Source organism: Dreissena polymorpha, chromosome 6 (genome assembly GCF_020536995.1).
Source record: "Dreissena polymorpha isolate Duluth1 chromosome 6, UMN_Dpol_1.0, whole genome shotgun sequence".
NCBI classification, from domain to species: Eukaryota; Metazoa; Mollusca; class Bivalvia; order Myida; family Dreissenidae; genus Dreissena; species Dreissena polymorpha.
The window spans coordinates 80,500,278-80,523,640 of NC_068360.1; the positions used below are offsets into that span (position 1 = coordinate 80,500,278).

The window sequence follows — 23,363 nt, forward strand, 5'->3', positions numbered from 1 at the left end:
TTGCTTCAAGCATTTCCTCATTGACCGCTAGGTAGACTTTTTAGGTAATTTATGTTTGTATGTTACTGATATATCGTGGGGCATGATGTTTTTTTTAATTGAGCAATTAGTCAGTTATATGCTCTAAATACTCACCAGAAACAGGTAATTAATTACATGTACAACTAACTCGGTTTCTATCTTTCATCCTTGTGTGCTACATTGTATATATTTATCTCTAATATCTCTTTAATTACTCAAGTTACTAAATAATGGTTATGGGTACATGCTTTTTAAACTTATCTATATTACAACATGTTATCCTGTCCTGTTAAGTTAACCTAAATATGACAAAATAGACAAATACTTCCTACAATACCACTATGGTAAATAACGATAATAACAATTGGTTAACTTCATGCCCAATTTGACCTGTGCTGCTTTTTATCTGTCAACGGAAATCATTGGAAAGCCACTTTGGTCCCTAAATTTGAATATATTATTTGAAGGCCACATTGTTAACACGTTCAAATCTTAAAACAAATATAGTACAAAATGCCACTTATACAGTTTGTACTTTCGCTGTAGGACGTATCAGTACTTCCGAATGTCGCCTGCCAATCCCAGAGTTGTCATGATGAAGGCATGCAGCGACGGTGAATACACCTCCTTTTTCGTCAACTGAAGAACCCAGGTTGCATATTCACGAACACCGACCGCCCAGTATCGCTGCTCACTCCTAGATTATCTGCAGGGAATGAGCGTATATTTATATACTATGTTTACGGCATTTAATATTGTGAAGAACATCATAAATTCACAGTAACACAATATATTACTTAACCAAACAGTTACACATTAACGTAAACGTCACTACACAAAAATCATTAACATATGTAATCGATTATTACGGACATTACAAACATAACAAAAATCCGTAGTGAATTCGATCAAATATGTTTGACGTGAGGTCTAAATAACATCGTCATGACGCTCACTTAATCGTAACACAGGTTAATGAAACTGGAAAGAAGTATAGGTAATAGTTGGAAAAGTATGACGTTTTTTTGCATATTCTGAAACGGAAAAAGAATGTACACACGGAAAATGCAAAAGAAATCGCAAATTGTGCCATTAATTTATTGTATTATATATACTAGATAATTCTTATGTTACATCACAGATTAATATTATGGATTTTAAAATGCCATCATACTAGTTGAATGATTCCATTGGAACTGATAAGTTTTGGAAACTGTAACAAAACATAATTTGTGTTAATATGTTTTAATTTCTTATATTGTAGTACTATGTTATGGTTTAGATACCGTTTAATATTTGCGTAAATAGATATTCTAATCGTAAACCGCCAGACGCGGCTACCTTTGTTAGACTGAATACGACATATTCAAGATTCAAACATGAGTACACATTGAGCTCCCTTATATGAGCATTTAAACAATTAGGATACTGTATGTAATAGCCCGAGACTTTATGATATCTGGTACGTTAGTCTTGATTTTAGAGACGACGTCATCAGCATCGGTAACTGGTCATTTAAAACGATGCCAACACACATACGTGACTGAAATCACTTTTCTTAGTCAATATATCACTCATTGATCAGCCCAGTCTATTGTTAAGCTCGTGATAGTAAGTATGTTACTCAGGCAATATGTATCGGTTCAGCCCCAAAATCATTTTATTTGTATTTAACATTAACCACATTTAAAGGCGATTCATGCCATACTATTTTCTCAACGATGCGTAATATTGGGTGAAAAATTAAACAGTCAATTGCCATGCTGGATTATTATTATTAGTGACACCCTGAAACCACCGCGGCTTATCGGACCGGTATAAAACCGTTTGGAAAATGACGGCCGCATAATTTTTTGTCCCAAATTTGAAATGTAGAATCCGTATAACTATTTGTGAATAATTTTAGCGGGGTCTTTGATAGAGCGATATCGTGAACAACAGTAACAATTGCTAAGAGTACTTTGAATATTAGCCGAACTGATGTAGTTGAGAAGTCAAACATTAAATTATAACTACCGTAATTACTCTATGTTTTCGGACGCTTAAAAATAAATAAAAAATCGTGTCCGAAAACGTAGATACGAAAATTATTATATAAAATACAGGTGTCCGAAAACTTAGAGTCGAAAATCGAAGTGTCTGAAAATAGCGTCAATTGTATCAACGACTACCGGTAATAGCACGCGCTTGTAAAATAACATGCCGTATAGTATTAATTATAGTTATATATGATTGCACTGCATTTTGAATCATTTTAAATGCTTAATTTATTTGACAGAAAGTTACTACAAGGTTGTACTTTAACCAACGAGTTCAAAGATGAGCATGTGATGTACCGATACTCCCTAGTATGAACCTGTAATTAACGCAAAAAAAGCAAACTATGAATTTGTTGTTTGTTCAATGCCTTTAGTTGTTGTCTAACACCTTCCATTGTTCGTAAAACTTGCAATAGGGTGCATCACACATAGATGCGTTTAGTATTTGTAACAGTTATTTGGCTGAGAAGGGGAAGTACCAATGCGGTAGATAATTGGACTGTTAATTGGCACTACCCCTGGTAATTGTCATAACGCTTATGCTATCGGGCGAAACCATTGTTTAATACCGGTTAACAAGGTTATTTACCCAATAACGCAAATGTAATGGTCCGTTGCCTTCAGGCATGCACCTGCCATGTTTTATGATGTTAATCTGGTTGTAAAACCTTATGATCGAAGTATCATAAGATATCAAAAACAGGACCGAAATTTGGTAAAATAGCGCTGTAAAATATCGTGTTCGAAAACTTAGAAACATCAATTATGGACGAAAATTTGTGTGTCCGAAAATTTAGAGTCACTCATTTTTTTAAATTATTTTTGCTAAAAAAGGGCTGTCCGAAAACTTAGAGTGTCCGAAAATATAGAGTAATTACGGTATTAAATTTGTTATCAGTAAATGATGTGTTTTTTCTCCAAACTCCAAAAAAACCTACTTTGTTACGTGCTGATTAATTGCAGAGTTTATCGGTTGGAATGTCTCGACCCACTATGTGATAGACTGAATGTTATCGAAATTGCAGTAAATAACTCCACTTGGCAAAATTTATAACTCGCCACGGAAAGAACTGTACAGCAATTCTCAATAAGAATCGAAATGTTGAATACATTTCCCAATCGTGATAGGAGAATCTCTTATATACTAGTATTTATCCATTAAAGTGCATGTTTGCGTGATGCCTATTGTTTAAATGAATAATTGATGATTCAATTAATTCAGAGTTGCAAATCTGAGAAAATGAATCACTTTATTGAAATAATCATGAACACGTTTCATTACCCGTTTTTTTAGTTTTAAGTTAAAATAATCTACATGGCGTAAAGACATATGGGCCGTATGGTCCGCAAATCAGGTCCATATAGTCCGCAGACCTACCTGGGCCGTATTGTCCGCAGACCTGGACCGTATGGTCCGCAGACCTGGGCTGTACGGTCCGCAGACCTGGACCGCATTCGGTAGTCCGCAGGCCTGGGCCGTATAGTCCGCAGACCTGGGCTTATGATCCGCAGACCTGGGCCGTATACGGTAGTCCGCAGACCTGGGCCGTATAGTCCGCAGACCTGGGCCGTAAAGTCCGCAGATCTGGGCCGTATAGTCCGCAGACCTGGGCCGTATGGTCCACAAATCTGGGCCGTATGGTCTGGGCTGTATGGTCCATTGTCCGTATGATCTGTATACCATTTCGGCAACCATGTTCTGTTCATTCTTTTAAACACGCATTAACTTTATAAAACTTTATTTTTTACGAGCAACAAATCACATTCTAAAAGTGTGAACATCGAAACATTTGACTGTATTTGACGTGATGTGGGTAAATGCAACTGTCACAGTTATTATATATTACAATTGATATATTCTGAGTAACTGGAAAACAAATTGCATGGCTGTTGATAAATACTCGAGATCCAGAGTGAATCACTTTTTTCAGAAAAATGCAAACACATTCTGACGAAAACAACACTGTGAGTACTTCGCACTAGTAAAGCTTACCCAGAAAAAGTTAATGTATATATCATAAACTGACACCTACACACTGGATAAAAACACGCCACAACCTTACAAATATAAATACAATATTCATAATAATTCAGTTCATTCGCAATTCAGACAAATAAATAATTAATGCAAATACAACTTATCAGAAACTCACCAGGTTGATAGATGGAAAATAGTACAAGTAGACTTAAACACATTGAAGTGTGTCTTTCGAGAACCTGTGAGGAAATGAAAGCATGGTCAGCAGTTTGCCAAACACGTTTACTGGTTTTTAGTATTGACTAATAAAATCTTGTATATATTTTATATCTCTCATTCTGAATGGACAAAACATGTATGATATCACGGTACATGGCTGGACGCACACAAGACAAGGGACTGAATCTCATAAGAGACAAATGGACGCATACAATACAAGGGACACAATCACTGGTACATGAGACATAGAAACATATAATTACGCTGACCAATTGTGCATAATCAATTTATTTTTATTTTAAACATATAATTACGCTGACCAATTGTACATGATCAATTTATTTCTATTTTATACACCAGAATTTAAAGAAATGTCTGTACCGCCCCAACTGAACTAACTCCGAAACTTAAGATACGTTGTAACCGAATTTAGTACTGTAGGGTAGAGTTTACAACATCAAACGGTGTCGAGGTAAACATTACATCGTAAAATAAAATTGAGGAACTTTGTAAAACGTATGCATTTCAACAAAGGTATATCAATAAACACAGATTTGAAACATAATTATAATACTCTGGAAGAAATTGGTATGAGTATATCGCGGCCCACTATTTGGTCTGAGTGCACATGATTTTATAACTTCGCACTTTGAATTGAAAACAAGATAAACAATCATGAATCAAAACGTGAATTGGTGAAACAAAGTTTTGACATTTAATAAGGATTGTTTTTGTTGAGTTGTGGATCATTTTTGAGTCATGGTTAACCGTTATAGAGATTGCGTTTTGATAGAAAGTTATCACATAATGAGGTTTGTTTCAGTAAAAGTTTTGACACATCACAGTTTTGCTGATCAAAATGTGACAGAATCATGGTATGCTGGTCATCCGTATGCTCCCAGTACTTAATATTATAATTTTTAAAAAAGTTGAAACAAATACTTAATTGATAAATTATGGACTCCTTTTAAATTTCAAAGATAGACAACTTCTCTGCTAATATACAGTCAACTCGCCAATTGGGGGTCACTATCGTGTATTTCATCAAAAAGTAATATAATAATAGGTGCTACCTAATTTATGGGCAAACGCTTTTAAATATTTTTTGATAACCATGTATTTTTAATAAATATATGGAAATGATTGTGTTCAAATATTATAATTGTTGCAATAATTAAGTAATGCGTCTTTTACTCTTAAAAAATCAATCTTAAAACGAGTTACATGTTCCAAGCTTAAAGATCTAGCGTTTTATAACTTTTTTTGTTTTCCAGCCACAGGAATTTAAATCTGGTTCAGTGGCTGTGGTATAATGGATGGGGTGTCTGCCAACTGGCTTAGTCACTGTGTGGTCTCTGTATTGATCCCTTAAGTGGGAGCATTCTTTAGATAACCATAAAGACATACTATGGCATACATGTACCATTTGGGTTGAAAGTCAAGGAGACATACTCAGTAAAAAGATAAATGTACGTCGAAGTACAACAATTGTACGTCGACATACAAAAATAAAATACACTTCAAAGTATATGTTTGTACAATTTGTATTTCGACATACATGTTTGTACTTCGACGTACGCATTTTCTGAACAGTCAATCAAAACACTTGTCTATTGAGCCGCTTTTCCTTCAGATTTATTCATAATAAGTGTTTTAAATCTCTTTTTTAATTAAGGACAAAATGAATAAAAATATCAGAATGGCAAAAACAAAACACACAGAAGTTTCAAGTATTTAATGCATTGAAATAGATTATATACAAATTTGAGGAAAATTTAATTTTTACCTTTTTAAAATTAAAATTATTCAGCATATTGTGAGTATTTATTCATGCGCGGCGGAGTATCACGACAGTCCAGCGCATTATTGTGTAGGAAATTCCCAATGGTAACCGAACAGTTACCAAACATTAACGGGATAAATGATGTATAATAACCTCCCCGTCGGTCGTATTTTGTGATAACCATAACTTGCATAAGTCAGAGGTTAATTCTGCCATGCCAGGTAAATAAATACGCACAATATCTATGAGTTTGCGGTAGATAGTAGCATCATTTGGTATAAATTATAATAATAATAATGTTTTATAAATACGCACAATATCTATGAGCAAGCCAGAGCTCCAGATAAGGGTCGTATTTTCGTAATTACGAATTATTTTCAAGTCCGTTACGTATTTATTTTAAAATCTTGTCGTACCATTAAGAATTACAAAATCAAGTTACGAATATTATTTTTACATCGGTTCGTATCGATTTTTATTGAGTTCTTTTTGCGTATTAAAGATCTTTGCGGTGCTTATATAGAATGGTTATCGGGTTTGTTTAACAAAGCGCATTTTTCCAATAAAAGCGGCGTATACAGTTTATCTGTCAAAAAACAATGGCGGCGCCTAGAGAGCGTCCTTAAAAACTGCAAAGCGTCCAAAACCACGCTTTTAACATATTGTACGCAAAGTGAGCCAAAGTTAAATGTTTAGAAAGACATTATAGAAAAGATCTTATTCGATGTTGTATGTTCAGTTGCCGACACAGTCGGAAAAGCTTAACAAAAACGCGACACGACGGGTCCCAACTTAAACACAAAAAAACAACAACATTGAACGAGTGGAAGGGACATGTCCCGTGGCTAATCGTTGAAAAGATTGAAGGGGAGACCCGTTTTAAATGTGAAATATGTAAAAATGCATCTAAGGCATGCAATCTAAACACAGTTTGGTCATATGAAGGTATTGAAAAATTAAAATTGTATAATACTGAAAAGACACTGTTGAACTCGTATAAATTAAGTTGCTAGTATGTTTATTTAGATTTTTTTGCATGAAAATAACCATTATTATTTATTTTTAGGTCATTTAGAAAAAATAAGAATTATTTTCCAAAACTTAGTAGTAACGTTAAGAATAAAATTTCAGAGTTAAGAATTCTTTTTGAAAATCTGGTAGTAATTTAAGAATTTCACAAAACCTTATCTGGAGCTCTGGCAAGCGGTCGATAGTCGCATAATTTGGTATAAATAACATTAATAATAATGTTCAATGTCAAATATCTCTATAAGCAACAGATGTAAGGTGTCTTCTGATAGGCTAAAACTCAAGGGTCGGTGAAAATTGCACGTCGAAGGACATTTCTCGTTCTACCTAGTAGTTCTTGTAGACTTTCGATGTCATGGTACGTCATACATGTATTGACACTAAGTACTGGTCCTACCCAGGAAACAGTTTGTTTCATCAAATGTCTCAATTCAACTTGACAGCTTGCTAAAGCAGTTGCATTTAGCATACAGTACACTACATGTATTTAACATAATCAAAATCATGTGATGTGTCAAATCAATTTTAATTGACAAATTTGACAGGATTTTTTTTAATCCAATAAGTTTTAGACTGTCAAATAATACACACTACGTATTGAAAACCATACCTGGAGCTTTCGTCTGTATACCACTGACTTCATCAGAAGAATGATTTATACTGTTGGGAAACGTTAACACTGCTAATTGTTTTCTTATTTATTTTCAATGTATAATTATGTGTAACAGCATAACAACACACATGTTTCGCAATTAAAATATTTAATAAATACGGGTATCTTGCAGGTTTCTAATTTTCTTTCGCAAACTATTGTTGAATAGTTTAAATTTTGTAGCCACTAAAAAACTAGACATTTTGTAGCAATTCTTAAATCACAGTCTAAATTGCATACACTTAGCTCTATAGTTACAATTTGAATGCAAATATTAGAATGCATCATGTTATATCATCCATATATTTTTATTTAAACATTCAAATAACACATAACACAGTACATATATAAACAGGGGTTTTTCAGCACTGTCTGCGCCTCCGTAAAACTGAGGCACTCCCAAAGCAAACGGACCCGATCCCAAACCGAAATTATAAAAAAAAATCCCAATTTCCAAAAATACAAAAAATATTTTTTAAAGAATGAAGTGTCTTATACATGTGTAACATGCGTGACTAACCAGTGTTTGTTTTTGTAAAAAATAACTGATATAAGGTTACGACTGTACAGTTCTTATCTCAGAGAGTAACTGTAACTGAAAAACAAAACTGCAGTACTTGAATAAACGTTGAACATGCCCAATATTGCATCGGTTTATATAAAGAAGACAAAATAACAAATAAAAACAAATTTATTTGTAAAACCACTGAACTATTTAAGCATGAAAAATTCAAAAAAAAATCTCAAATGAGCCGTTTCATCGAAGCGATAATTCCCAAAATGGCCAATTTTGTCGATAAAAAAATCCCAATTTGGTCAGACTCCTTTTCCCAAAATAAGCAGAAAAAACCCTGATAAAAAGGTATGTGGTATTGTGTGGAGATACAAAACACTTCACATCATTTATTTGCACATGAAATAATAGTTACAAAATAAGTAATACTAAAACACTGTCATCAACCTACAGTACAAGAATATTTAGGTGTATGAAATTACAAAGTGGTGTTATTTTATTACCTTTTACAAACTTAACAATGCTGGTTTTCTACTAGCCATAAAACATTTATCATGGATTAACAAGTAACAACCAATTTATTAATTACACAAAAGAAAGATAATCATATTAATTGCATTATGCATTTACTAAACAAGCTATTTGCTACTGTTTAGAATTACACTTTCTTACTAAAAATGATCACAACAGGTACTTAGTGCTTTTACATACTTGTGGTAAGTTTTGTATTACTAGTTTGACATTTATTGGCCGACACTTGTCGATTTACAGACTAAATTTGCATGGGAACTTTCATATTTTTTCAGCATAATTGCCTTCAAGTTGTTAATTTAACAACCCTTTGACATTGTTTGCACATCTGATCTTATTATACCATAGCTGATTTTTGTTTATAGATAGACAGATATAGACTTTTTTAAGTTCTATAAAAGTTCACACATGTTTCATCAGAGTAAACCAACAGAACCAATAAAGACCACCACAGATATTAACTGTGTGTATAGCTTGGAAATTTTGATAGTTCAGGAATCCCTCCTTTATTGATTTCTGTAAACCAAAACTGTCAGATTTGCTGGATAGAATGGCTTGTGTGATGCCCAGTTCTTGCCTTGGCAAAACAGCTTCTAAAAACGGAAAACCAACAAATATCTTAGAATTTGATCAATAATGCAGACACTTTATAAATGTCTTGTTTTTGTTGATTTCGAATCTGGAAGATTTTTTACGTAAGATTGTGGTACGAAAATCCAACGGTATCGGATTTTGTGGTTTTAGGCCTAAACTTATTATAGTGATATGTAACCTTTCGGGATATCGGTAAAGTGCCACTCTGGATCAGCAGACGATTTATTTCATAAATCAATCTCTGGGTAAATGGTCGCCATCTTTCGAACTACTTTCAAAAGTACAACAACAACAATAACAGTAGGAGACAATTTTAAATGCAAAAAGTTGAAATATTGAGTACATGTGTCACGGTTGTTGAGTGGAATAGTGTTATTTTCAACTGTGTACGAAGCATTTGAACTGGTAGTGGAATAACCGAATTGTTGGTGGAAATGGAATTTAGAAATATATCTAGTAATTCATCATCGTGTAGACTTATCATCAGTATCATTTATGTGGAACATTGCAATATTCAAAATACAAGTGTTTCATAGCTATGGTGCTTTTGACATAGTTCACTAACCATCAAGACTGAAATGATTCATGCACACAGGTAAAGTAAATAATTGAATTTGTGCAGAATGTTTATTTTTTTACAAATTATTATACAGGCTGCAGGAGGATCTTGACTTTCTCAGCGAATGGGCACAAAATGGGAACTTGCCTTCAACGTTGACAATTGCAAAGTTATACATTATGGAAACAATAACCCCAATCAACAATATACTATGAATAATAAGTCTCTGCAGGCTACAACTGAGGAATGTGATCTGGGAGTGCTCTTCGAAAGAGATCTAAAATTTAGTAAGCATATATCTACAAAGATAAATAAAGCAAACAGTATCCTAGCCTTAATAAAGAGATCTTTTGAGTTCATGGACAAATACTTATTTTTGAAATTATATACTGCCTTGGTGCGTCCGCATGTTGAGTTTGCAAATGTTATATGGTACCCATATTTAAAAAAGGACATTATTAGCATAGAAAAAGTTAAAAAAAGAGCAACAAAACTTGTACCGAATTTGAGGAATTTATCCTATGAGGAACGACTTAAAGAACTAAAATTACCATCACTTGTTCATCGCAGAATTCGTGGGGATGCCATTCAAACATTTAAAATAGTCAAAAATATAGATGATTGCGTTTTTGAGAATTTTTTCAATTATACATCATCAACTAGAGGACATAACCTAAAGCTTGAGAAACCAAAGTCCAGAACATCTTTTTGTCAAAATCAATTTTTCAGAAGAGTGATTAACATGTGGAATGACTTGCATCAATGTGTAATTGATGCCAAGAATGTATTAGAATTCAAGAGCAGGATTGATCTACATTGGAATGGGAACATAGTGTATAAGTTTTAGTGATCACAACTGTTGTTTGTCAAAAGGACATTCATTCTTTACCATAGTTAAGGAACTATTATTTACTGAATAAGGGCTACTTTTATTAGTCGTGAGAACACATACGGATACAGTACCATAAGACGTCGATAAGAAGAGGGGTTTAAAAAGGACTTGAGTCCTTACCACAGAGCCCAAAATCATCCTACAGGTATCCTACAGGTATTTAATTTGACCAATTTATTTTAGATAGATTGCACTGAATCTCAAAGTCTAAAGCTTAGTAAGACACTTAAGCCAGTTTTCTGAGAAGAAACAATACTTGTTCAGAGTATAGCAGGCTCATGCGGCCTCTGGTTTATTTATTTTGCCTCGGCCTTTAACCTGGGTCGCTTTGATTTTAGGTGTTTAGCCCCATATCAACAAGGCTCTCGACCCTATATGTAGTTATTCATATTGTTGAAAGATTTTGAGAACCCTCACTCGGTGCCAGTGGGGATAAAACAGGGACCTTCTTATAGCTAGATGAATGCATCAAATATGCCAGCAACACTTTATAATCAATAACTTTATAATTGATGATTCTGTTCTTTTAACTTCATGTTTGTACATTACTAATTTACAAAAACAATGTGAAACACATTTTTATGCCCCCAAAGGAGGGCATATAGTGATCGCACTGTCCGTCTGTCTATCCGTCACACTTTGCATTTAGGTTTCGAAAAAATGCTCATAACTTCTATGTCGCTTCAGATGTAACATTCATATTTGATATGCATGTTTATGGACAAGGCCTTCCCATACACACACAAATTTTGACCCCTTTGACCTCGAACTTAGGGTCAGCGTTTAGGTTTTGAAAAATGCTCATAACTTCTCAAAGCGTTTATCGGGGGCGTATGTCATCCTACGGAGACAGCTCTTGTTTTTGCTACTGTCCTCTGCACAAACCATGATATATCTGCATATATGCATCCAACCAAATCATTAAAACTATTTGTCACTTAATTACAGTAAACTTATTGCATGTTAACTTTTCAACAATATATATATATATATATATATATATATATAACAGATCTTGAAAAAAAAACACACATCAAACTTCAAATTGTTTTAGTAAATTATAGGCTTTAATTGGTATTGTGACATTGACACCACTCATGCATGCGACTATACAATTATACAACTATGTGACACATTATTTATGAGAAATTCCAATACATCAACATATCGTCTCAGATTTAAGGCAGATAATCTGGTGCTTTTTTGCTGCCATTTTTACTATTACACATTTTTTCATTTTATGTTATGATGCATTGATCTTGTTTCTAAATTAACCAAGCAATCATGTTAAACTTTTGAAGAAAGATGCTGTCTGATAAATATAGAAAATATAATCACTACAAAGTGAACAAAATTCAGTTGAATACTGTGACCAACGAAGATTTGCCAAAGAGCAATTCAGATCATGATTTAAATTAAATACAAGTAATATGAAAGTCTGCCTATTGGATCCCAGTTAAGACTTATTTGTCAAATCTTCACATTAATTTTCCCTTAGCCATGTAGAATTGGGGACTAAATACCTCAAGTCATGTAAAAAGGAGCAGGGTATAGCACGCTGCTATTGATCTATTGAGCTTTCATATGAATTTTACGGGTAATTTTCATACAACAAATGATATTATATAGTGTAATGATAAAGCATTATGAGCACAAATTATATCTCTTACTAGTTGTGCAAAAATCATTTAAGTGTCACATTTCAAAAGAAAATTTATATAAAAAGGTATTATTAATTGTTAAAACGTTATAAAAGGTTATTTCAATTCACTAAAGCATTTAATTACAAGAACAAGTGCATTTTATGTCCATTACAATACATGTAACAGTATTGGCATTGTATTTATCTGCATTTGATGTGCATTTAATACACTTAAACATGCAGACAAGACACACTTCTAACAGAAACAAATGTATTTTTTTCTGCATTTTTCCAGCATTAATACTGTTCAAGTGTATTTTTTATCATCCCAAATACACTTTACCAGAAAAAAGGTATGTTAAAATGCATTTTTAGTTTGTTTTAAGTATATTTTCAAATGCATTAAGACACACTTTTTTTGCAAAAAATGTTGAACAAAAACTTGAAAATATTTAATATACTAAAGTGTAGTAATAATTAAAGTTTTGTATGAGCATCAAAAAAAGTGTCAAATTCATACCAGTGCCTATTTAGTAGCAGTAGGCCTTATATGGTCTACTTGTGGTAGAAATAATGCATTTTGTATAATACAACATACATAAATTAAAAAATATAGCTGCCCATACAGTTCAATACAAGGTTCAATTAACTACACTATGCAAAGTTGAAATATGACATCAAGCTTGGAATAATCTTTTCAATAATGAATAATATACTGTTTTAATTTATAAGTAAAATAGACACTTGCATATAAAAACTGATTTTACATCAAAACTAAATGTTTAATTTGATTTTTAGTTCCACTGGCCATAGGTCCTGTGTCCATCGTGCGTCTGTGCATTAACTTTTCCTTTAAACATCTTCTTCTCCTAAACTACTGGTTCAATTCTGATGAAATTTCTTAGGAATGTTCCTGGGGTGAACCTCTTTCAAATTTGTTCAAAATATGCCCCTGGGGTCAAATTTGACTCTGCCCTGGGGGTCACAAAATTGAAAATTTGCTTATATAAGGCCTATTTTGTGAAAACTTTCAAAATCTCCCGTCCATAACCATTGGGCCTAGGGCTATCAAATTTGGTATGAAGAGACATCTAATAGTCCTCTACCAAATTTGTTCAAATAATGCCCCTGGGGTCAAATTTGACCCTGCCCCGGGGGTCACAAAATTGAACATATGCTTATATAGGGTATATTTTGTGAAAACTTTACAAATCTTCTCGTCCATAACCATTGGGCCTACGACTACCAAATTTGGTATGTAGTGGCATGTAATAGTTCTCTACCAAGTTTGTTCAAATTATGCCCCTTGGGTCAAATTTGACCCTGCCCGGGGTCACAAAACTGAACATACGCTTATATGGGGCCTATTTTGTGAAAACTTTAAAAATCTTGTTGTCCATAACCATTTGGCCTAGGGCTAGCAAATATGGTATGTAGTGACATCTAATAAACCTCTACCAAATTTGTTCAAATAATGCCTCTGGGGTCAACTTTGACCCTGCCCCGGGGGGTTACAAAATTGAATAAAAGCTTATAAAGCGCTTATTTTGTGAAATCTTTAAAAATCTTCTTGTCGAAAACCATTTGGACTATGGCTACCAAATTTGGTATGCAGTAACATGTTATAGTCCTCTACCAAGTTTGTTCAAATTATGCCCTTTGGGTCAAATTTGATCCTGACCCGCAGGTCACAAAATTAGTATCGTTGGGGAGATGAGTTGTCAATTTTATGTTTATCAGTCTTTCATAATCCAGTATACCTGTAAAAAGGGAATTTGTAACTAATAATCACACAATATACACAATTACAATTGTATGCATTTAGATTTATTTAGTACTGCACATTATTCATTTTCCAAAAATATGTAGCAACATTATATTATATAATGCTGCAATACTAAAGTAAATTACTAATTAAAGGTCGCTGATGTGTAATGGATGTGGTGTCCACCTAATGATCTGGAGGTCACTGGTTTGATACCCAGTGTGGGAGCATTCTTAAGAGATCTCCAAGAGACACCCAAGTACTGGTTCTATGCCCAGGAAACGAACTCAAAAGCATTTCACATACATGTACGTAGTTAGTAATTTAAATTTAATCGAACTAAAAATGGGTTAAAACTAACAACTGAAACCCTTATTAATACATTTAATTTTGAATCAAGCAAATGTGGAAATTCATTAAAAATAATGAGTCAAATTTAAAAATTCTACTTTTAAGTAATCATGATAATTTAGATTATTTTCAGAATATTTAATGATGATAATGATACAATGATTTATTCCCTAAATGATAAAAATAAAACATGTAATGTTAATTTATGAAAAAAAACGTTTATTTTTATCAATATCATGGTAATTACAACTAGATACAGGCAATTAGATCAGAAACGTGCATTAATTATATAAATGAACAACGCAGACATTTGTAGTGATTTATGGTCACTATTTGATTAACGTTCTATACATGACCTGTCATAAAAGGTATTTTTTAACCAGTACTACAATCGGCAATGATAGTCTGTATTGCATACATATTACAACGTCTATTATCGATTCGCTTCCTCAAACTGAACAAATATTTATTGTTTACATCGCGAAACGTAATGCATCCAGTTTCACTTTCGGTTTGGTTGGTTTTGTAAACACCGTAATTTCATCTTAAAAATTGGATGATAGGGTGATTAAATAATAATGGAAAAGTAAATCACTTGGATAATAGGTCAAAATGCAACACAAATGAACGTTAATAGTGCTCTTAATATCAAAGTTTCTGTAAAAATTTTGGCGCTAGTTCAACGCGCATCGTATACAGCCTCATAACAATAGACTGACAACCTTTTGGGTAGTAAAGTAGTAATACAAGGCAATATGGCGACCGTTAGCCACGAGGCCTATCTTACGGAGGAATCCGAGATAGCCGATGTATCACGATTGGGTAAAGTGCGAGCAGACGAAGTGTAAATACGTTAAAAGTTAAAGCTAAAAGACTAAAAAGTTAGATCGGAATATTTTTAAATTTTGTGAATAAATGTGTTTCTGATGGATAACTACGACAACTTACCAGAATATTGCTCATGATCACACGTAAAACCTCTTTCTGAGAGCGAATGGAAAATGCGTTACGAATTCTGACAAATAAACAGTAGGGTGTCGTTATTGGAATATCGCGAGAATACTGGAAGAATAGAGATGCCAACTATAATGTTAAAAACCAATTATATTTTAACAAGCGTTTGTGATTTGTCACAATAATAACAAACAGATATCGAAAAGATCAAAGCAAATAAACTCGACAGAAATCTGAGATTCGGGTATATAATTAGGGTTATGTTCACGTAATTTGTGTTTGGTAAAGACTGTCACTATATGTAGTGAACCAGTCTTGGGCTTATACCCACTGAAGATGAGTATTCAGGGGAGATAATTGAGTAATGACTTTATTCTGGAACGGTTGCGAAGAAAAACAAATAATGCGAGAATATTTAGTGTGATTCGCTACACAATTATGATGTCATTGCTATAATTTTTCCTGAGGTATGTATTTACATGTGATTTAGCATATGCCAAAGTGTTTTTGATTTGTTCAAGGTCATAAATAGCATCGCAAAAATATATGTCGCAATTTTTTTTAGACGCATCCCTATGTGATATTATTATGTAATTTTATGTCTAAATGTCCATATGTATGAACGGTCAACATCCACTTCGCAGGCTTTTGCCCGTATAATCAAATCAAAAACAATTGTTGCATAGTGTGTCCCTTGGATAAATGTACAATTTTACAAATGTGTGAACAGATGCTCTAACTGTTGATTTGACATTGGAGATAATGCTGTAAACAGTGATCCTATTTTGGCTATAGTGAGTGCTTTTGTGTACATCATTTTATTATAGGTAATGTTTATTTATTTTAAATGAAACCTTTTTTTATCTGTAATATGGTTAAATGACAGCGTTATAAACTGTTTATTTTACAGTTTTTGTGATCATATAATATTCTTTCATTGTCGTACTTTAATTGGTCATTTTTGCAAAAAAAAACAACAGAAGTGGACTGCGGCAAAATATTAATACAGAAAAATGATAAAATAGCATGTATTTGTACATCTTGTCATATATACACAAAAGCCAAAAGGACAACATTCTAATGGAAATATTTAACATTTTTTTGGCATGTAATTCTCTATTGGCAAGTTGATGGTATACGGAATATTACGCTAGTCAATTGTTCCAAGAGTTTGTATCAGTGGAGTGGCTTGTGTGATGACGTATCACATGAGAGGCGGAGCCTCAAGTGTGATGCGAAATATCATAAGCCAAGAACCTGATACAAACTCTTAATTTAGATTGATGCAATATGTACAGACTATTTTCTGAAAATCAGACGAAAATAATAGTAAAAGATCAACTTGTATTTGTATGCAAGCAATTTGTTCGTTATACACAATCACTGAATTTAAAGAGATTAGAATACATGTGTATTTAAACCTCAGGTGGTAAAATACACAGGATAGTTGTACCTTTACACTTGTTGAGGCCATACATGATTCCATAACAATACATATATTGACAACCATTATTATAAAAACTGTGAATATCTACACATGTAATAAAAGCCTTCATTGGAACATACTACATAGGTGCATTTATCAAAACTTCATTCGATTCTGTTGCAAAATATAGATAAATTATAGTGAAAAAGGCTACAACATCTTCAGTAACAAATGCTATTGCTAGATCTAAACAGGCATGAAATATGTATTAAAATATGAATTCAATACAAAATCTATAAATGATCTGTCATTGTATAAATAAATGATAACAACCCAATATATGTGATACATTTTAATTGAAGGTTTTGGCAAAAGTGACACGAAAAGGTGCAGCGGATAGAAAGACAACATGGCCCGCTCAGACAGTGATGGGTCACCAAGCTATCGATCCAGGAAATACTGTCAATCCTCTTTTGATGATTCCAACCAGAGGTCACCAAAAAGGAAACATTCAAGGTCATATTCGTGGTCACCAGACAGAAATGATAAGAACTCATCAAATAGTGGTAAAAGATTCAGAGACAGTACTTCTTCAGATAGTAGATCAAAGTCAAGGTCACCAATTCGTCGTAGAAAAGATTTTTCTGGATCTTGTGAAAGAGACTCAAAACGCATGGACAGAAACACTAAAATCAGTGATAGATCGTATTCAAGGTCCAAAAGTAGATCACCTATAGCCAGAAATAGGTCACCTGTGCAAAGAACAAGGTCACCTGTTCAAAGAAATAGGTCGCCTGTTCAAAGAAATAGGTTGCCTGTTCAAAGACATAGGTCGCCTGTTCAAAGAAATAGGTTGGCTGTTCAAAGAAATAGGTCACCTGTTCAAAGAAATAGGCCACCTGTTCAAAGAAATAGGTCGCCTGTTCAAAGAGATAGGTCACCTGTTCAAAGAAATAGGTCACCAGCTTGGAATGACAGGATGAAGTCACCAATACAGAAAGGTCGTGAGTCAAATGAAGATCAGGTGTGGAGAAAAAATAATGAAAATGGGTATACTGGGAGACATAAAGACAGAGAGTTACAGTATGACGTTTTTGAAAGGTAAACAAAATCTGAAAAAATATATTAGCATATGGTTATCATTATTTTCATCCTCAAGGATGATAATGAATTTTATTTTATTTTTTGAAAGTCCATTTCTAGTTTAAAGATATATATCATAGTATTAATTTGTTGCTGGTATTCTTTAGTCTGCAAAAGTCAATCAAGGATTATATTTCGGCCTAAAATTGATTAATATTGACAAGAGACTCAGAATTTCACATTCAAGTCAAATTTTAGGGTTCCCTAGGACTCAAGTTAATAATGTTCAGGGGTCCTGTCAATAAAAAATGGGATCCCAATAAATATGCTGGCTGTGTCAAAGTCAATTATTTAAAAGTATAGTTATTGATTATTTACGTAAATAATAGCCGAGATTTATTGCAGACCTACATGTATACATTTAAAGATTGTATTTATTTTTATAGTTTACTCTTGCTTGTCAGATAACAAGCTATCGAAGCCTCAGTCAGCTTTTCTCTCATAGCAACATAAATAGCTCACATTTACGCAATGTAATCTCAATTCGGGACTTTGCACCTAGTAACAGCGGATGTGCGACAACTCGTACATCCTTCTAGAAAATAACGTACAAGTACTGCAGTTGTCTTTCAGAGTTTTCTTGTTGATATAACGAGAACCAATACGTCAAAATGATTTTTCGTCACATTGGACAAAAATAAACACAAATGACGGGTCCTTACTACTTACTAGCATTTTATGCGTATTTGACGCAGAATATTGCGTCACGTAAAATCCTGGAAGACTTCATTAAGAACAAAAAAATGCAAGAAAAGCACATGTTTATGTGATAGCAAAGATCAGCCTGAGCCATTCTTGTACATTTATACTTTAAAATATATATATATTTTACCCATGGATTAACCCTTTTCAGCACAGATGGGGAGGTAAAATGCCTATATGCAACCCGCATAAAACAAGAACAGTCTGCGAGTTACTTGCAGGCTGTTCAAGTTTTATGCTGTTTGCTTCTCATCAGTATCTTACGGTTATAAATGGAGCAATTTAAACTTGAATCTATAAAGAAATCTTTTTAATTTAACTTGAATTATAGGCAACAACAAGGGGTCAAAATGCTTAACTAGCAGAAAAGGGGTAAAGTCGAAGCTCTAATAAAACCTACAATCATGCTGTTTATTTACCAACTAGATACGTATTTTGAGGTGTTTGTAGTCACTTACTAATTAAATTTTTATGAAATACATTTTTACTGGGTTCAATATTTAAAGGTTTCATTTCCAAACCTTGAATACTGATGAGCAGCAAGCAGTATAAAGCCTGAAAAGACTGCGAGTTACTCGCAGGCTGTGTGAGTTACCCGCAGGCTGTTCTGGTTTCATGCTGTTTGCACATAACCATTATCACTTTGCTTCTATTAAATTGGGAAAGGGTTTGACATGACACTTTGCTTCCATTTACAGACGAAGGACAGACAGGGAGAGGATTTGCGCACTGGGAGCCCCTGAAGTCTGGGGCAGATCCCCATCACCACAACACTCAGAGTAAGGTCAACAACTCATATCATCAATTAAACAGAATTGAAAGCCATTTTGATATACTGTTAAAAATATTTGTTGGCTTGAACTTTTGTGGTTTTTACTTTTTTAATGAAAAAATTGTAATTTTCTGAATTTTTGATTTTTGCAAAAAAAATATCGAAATTAGTATTGGTCATTTTCGAATGTGTTATTCTTAAATTTATGGATCAATCAATCCACGAAATCAGCACAAATTAATGTCTCTGTAACTCAAAGCATTATATTGAAACTGCAATTGAGTTATGGGTGTGGTATAATTTAGTAACTGTTGGAATACTATACATGTATAGTGTTTTATTTAAGTTGACTATCTTTTTCGTGAATTCATACAAACTTGTTTTTATGTTTGTATTAGATTCATTGATCATTTCAATGTATTCACTTTGTTATACCCCCATTACCATTGGTAATGGGGGCTATATAGGAGTCACTTTGTCGGTCGGTCGGTCTGTCGGTCTGTCGGTCTGTATGTCTGTCCCGAAATTTTATCCGATCTCCACCAAACTTAGTCACAATTTGTATCTAGATGATGTTTAGGTCAAGTTTGAATATAGGTCATGCCGGGTCAAAAACTAGGTCACGGGGTCACTTAGTGTTTTTTAAACCGAAAGTTTGTCCGGACCATAACTATGTCATTTATCGTTAGATTTTAAAATACCATGGTACATTTGTTCACCATCATGGGACGGTGTGTCGTGTGAAAAAAGTACGTTGATATCTCTAAGATAAAGGTCACACTTGGAGTTCAAAGGTCAAATGCTTGTCCGGTCCATAACTTAATCATTTATTGTGAGATTTTAAAATCATTTGGCTAATTTGTTCACCATCATTGAACGGTGTGTCGCGCGAAAGAATTACGTCGACTATCTCCAAGGTCAAGGTCACACTTTGAGTTCAAAGATCAAAAATGGCCATAAATGAGCTTATTCGAGAAATAACCATGTCGTTCATTGTGTGATTTTAAAATCATTTGGTTTATTTGTTCACCATCATGCGACGGTGTGTCGCGCGAAAGAATTACGTTGATATCTCCAAGGTCAAAGTCACACTTTAAATTCATAGGTCAAGAATGGCTATAAATGAGCTTGTCCGGGCCATAAATATATTGTTCATTGTGAGATTTTAAAATCATTTGGTGCATTTGTTCGCCATTATTGGCCGGTGTGTCGCGCGAAAGAATTACGTCGATATCTCCAAGGTCAAGGTCACACTTTGAGTTCAAAGGTCAAAAATGGCCATAAATGAGCTTGTCTGGGCCATTTCTATGTCATTCATTGCGAGATTTTAAAATCCTTTGGCACATTTGTTCACCATCATTGGACGGTGTGTCGCGCGAAAGAATTACGTTGATACTCCAAGGTCAAGGTCACACTGTGAGTTCAAGGGTCAAAAATGGCCATAAATGATCTTGTCCGGGCCATAAACATGTCATACAGTGTGAGATTTTAAAATTACATGGTACCGGTACATTTGTTTACAATCATTGGACAATGTTTCATGCGAAAGAATTACGTCAATATCTGCAAGGTCAAGGTCACACTTGGATTTCAAAAGTGAGAAAATGGCCATAAATGAGCTTGTCCGGGCCATAACTATGTCATTCATTGTGAGATTTTAAAATGACTCTGTACATTAATTTTGTTCACAGCCACTAGAAGGCGTGTCATGCGAAAGAATTCAAAGTTCAAAGGTCAAAATGACCATAAATAATAATGGCATAATAATTCTTAAAAATCACCATAAATTAGGTTCTCTTGTTTTGTAAAGACACCATGCAAAAAAGTTTGTGTCAATGCGGCACGTGGGGGTATACGTCACGTCTGTGACAAAGCTCTAGTTATGTCTATATCCCTTTCCCACCAGAGGCAAAGTGAAAATTGCTATGCGCCTGTGAGAACATGTAACTCGCAGTCTGTTCAGGTTTTATGCTGTTTGCTGCTCATCAGTATCTAAGGGTTGGAATTGAAACCTTTAAAACTTTAATCTAGTAAGAAAGGTCTAAAATAAAATATAACTTTAAAGGGACTACAGATGCGTGAAAAAACGTATCTTAGTTGTTAAGGGATAATTTGAAGGAACATAAAGTTGAAATCTTTTTGTAAACTTAATATAATGGTAATAAACATTCTAAATTGTTTTCTTTGTAGAGTCTACGTGTGCATATGATGGCTGTGTGGAAGGTCATGTGTTTTACATTTTATTTCAAAGCAAGATGTTTCCTTTTATCTGAATATACAGTGCAATATTGTGACAAAAAAAAAACTTTGGGGAGCATCACCCATCACCGACGGTTTCTTGTTTTTTAATGGTGTAACTTTTCAGGGCTTTTTCTCGAATTCTATACAGGATTTTAACATGAACCTTTATGCGGAGAATTACAATTTATAAAAGCAATAACACTTCACTCTGTTATTTTGCATTTATTGCCCTGTTAATCCATCTGCAACCATGAATAAACACATTTTTCTCTGTGGGGAATATCAATTCAACGAATTTTTTTTTAGCTCATCAATTTTTTGAAGAAAAAAAGTTATGTAACTCTGGCTGGCATTTTGACAGAATTATGTGTCCTTTTTATTACTGTCTTTGAAAATTTGGTTAAGTTTTGTGTTTTGGTCCACTTTACTCCTAAAGTATCATAGATATTGCTTTCATACTTGGAACACTCGCAAACTAGCAAAAGGGGACAGTTCAGGACAAGTTGAATAGCTCTGGTTGTCATTTTGACGGAATTATGGCCCTTTTTTGACTTAGTAACTTTCAATATATGGTTAAATTTTGTGTTTAGATCCACTTTACTTTTAAAGTATCAAGGCTATTGCCCTCAAACTTCAAATACTTTCATGCTATCATGAGGGTACTGTACTGGCAAGTTGAATTTTAGCTTGACCTTTGAATGATCTTGACTCTCAAGGTAAAATTATTAAATTTTGCTAAAATTGCCATAACTTCTTTATTTATGATCTGATTTGATTGATACTTTGACAAAACAACTCGTACCTGACAATCCACAATAGACTCCACCCAAACCATCCCCCACACCCCACCCCTGAATCCCCCCCCCCAAAAAAAGTTTTTTTTTTGAAAGATCATCTAATAAATGACAAAACCCTCACACTATACCCCCCCCGACATCCCCTCCAACCCCCTCCGATTTTCTTTTTGAAACATGGTTAAAAAACACAAATATTTATTTGTATTATTTTATTTTTGAAATACCATCAACCATCCCACCCAAGAATACCCCCACAAAAAACTATTTGGAAGATAATATAATAAATAACCACAACCCCACACTATACACCCCACTCCACCCTACCCCTCCCTCCTTTGTGATTGAAGTATTGAGATAGGTCCCTTCACCTTTAAAACGACAAAAAGATGAGCGGTCTGCACCCGCAAGGTGGTGCTCTTGTTATAAAAAAGGCTTCATTTATGAGTTCCTTTGGGTGGCGGTATCATTTTGTAACTGTTGTCCTGACAAGTCTGTGCAATAAATGCAAATAAAGAAAGATCTATATTAAAAAGCAGTGGGCAGTGTCCTGTTTCTATTTGCGCCCCTCTTTCCTCCCTCTGCAGGACTGGGCAAAACAAAACAATTTGAAATTTATTTGTATTGTATATATTTTTGTAAGTAAATGGTAAATGAAAATTATGTGCAGAAAACATTTATTACGATTGTAAGAATACGAAATTCGTTGTATTCAGTAAATTCATGGTTTGCCTTTCCATGCCATCCTTTTTTAACAGCACC

At 33.9% G+C, this 23,363-nt stretch overlaps 1 protein-coding gene across 2 annotated transcripts; it reads left to right on the forward strand.

Moving 5' to 3' along the window:
• The first annotated feature begins 4,728 nt into the window (after positions 1–4,728).
• On the forward strand, positions 4,729–22,656 carry LOC127833984 (serine/threonine-protein kinase PRP4 homolog). 2 transcript variants are annotated; one of them, XM_052359526.1, is made up of 5 exons: positions 4,729–4,791; positions 17,312–17,717; positions 17,886–18,050; positions 19,493–19,573; positions 21,757–22,656. In XM_052359526.1, the coding sequence occupies exons 2-5, from the start codon at positions 17,359–17,361 to the stop codon at positions 21,773–21,775; spliced, it is 624 nt and encodes a 207-aa protein (XP_052215486.1). In that variant the 5' UTR covers positions 4,729–4,791; positions 17,312–17,358; the 3' UTR covers positions 21,776–22,656. The 2 variants fall into 2 exon arrangements, 1 of the variants encoding a protein (XP_052215486.1); XR_008027708.1 differs by lacking the exon at positions 4,729–4,791 and adding an exon at positions 10,018–10,967 and having other exon boundaries at positions 21,757–22,655.
• The last annotated feature ends 707 nt before the right edge of the window (positions 22,657–23,363 follow it).

Excerpts from the sequence above, each read along its gene's own strand:
- LOC127833984 (XM_052359526.1), top strand. The coding sequence starts at position 17,359 with ATGGCCCGCTCAGACAGTGATGGGTCACCAAGCTATCGATCCAGGAAA. Across the intron at positions 17,718-17,885 it reads TCACCTGTGCAAAGAACAAG|GTCACCTGTTCAAAGAAATA; the intron begins GTCACCTGTTCA and ends TCAAAGAGATAG. Across the intron at positions 18,051-19,492 it reads CAGTATGACGTTTTTGAAAG|ACGAAGGACAGACAGGGAGA; the intron begins GTAAACAAAATC and ends TTCCATTTACAG.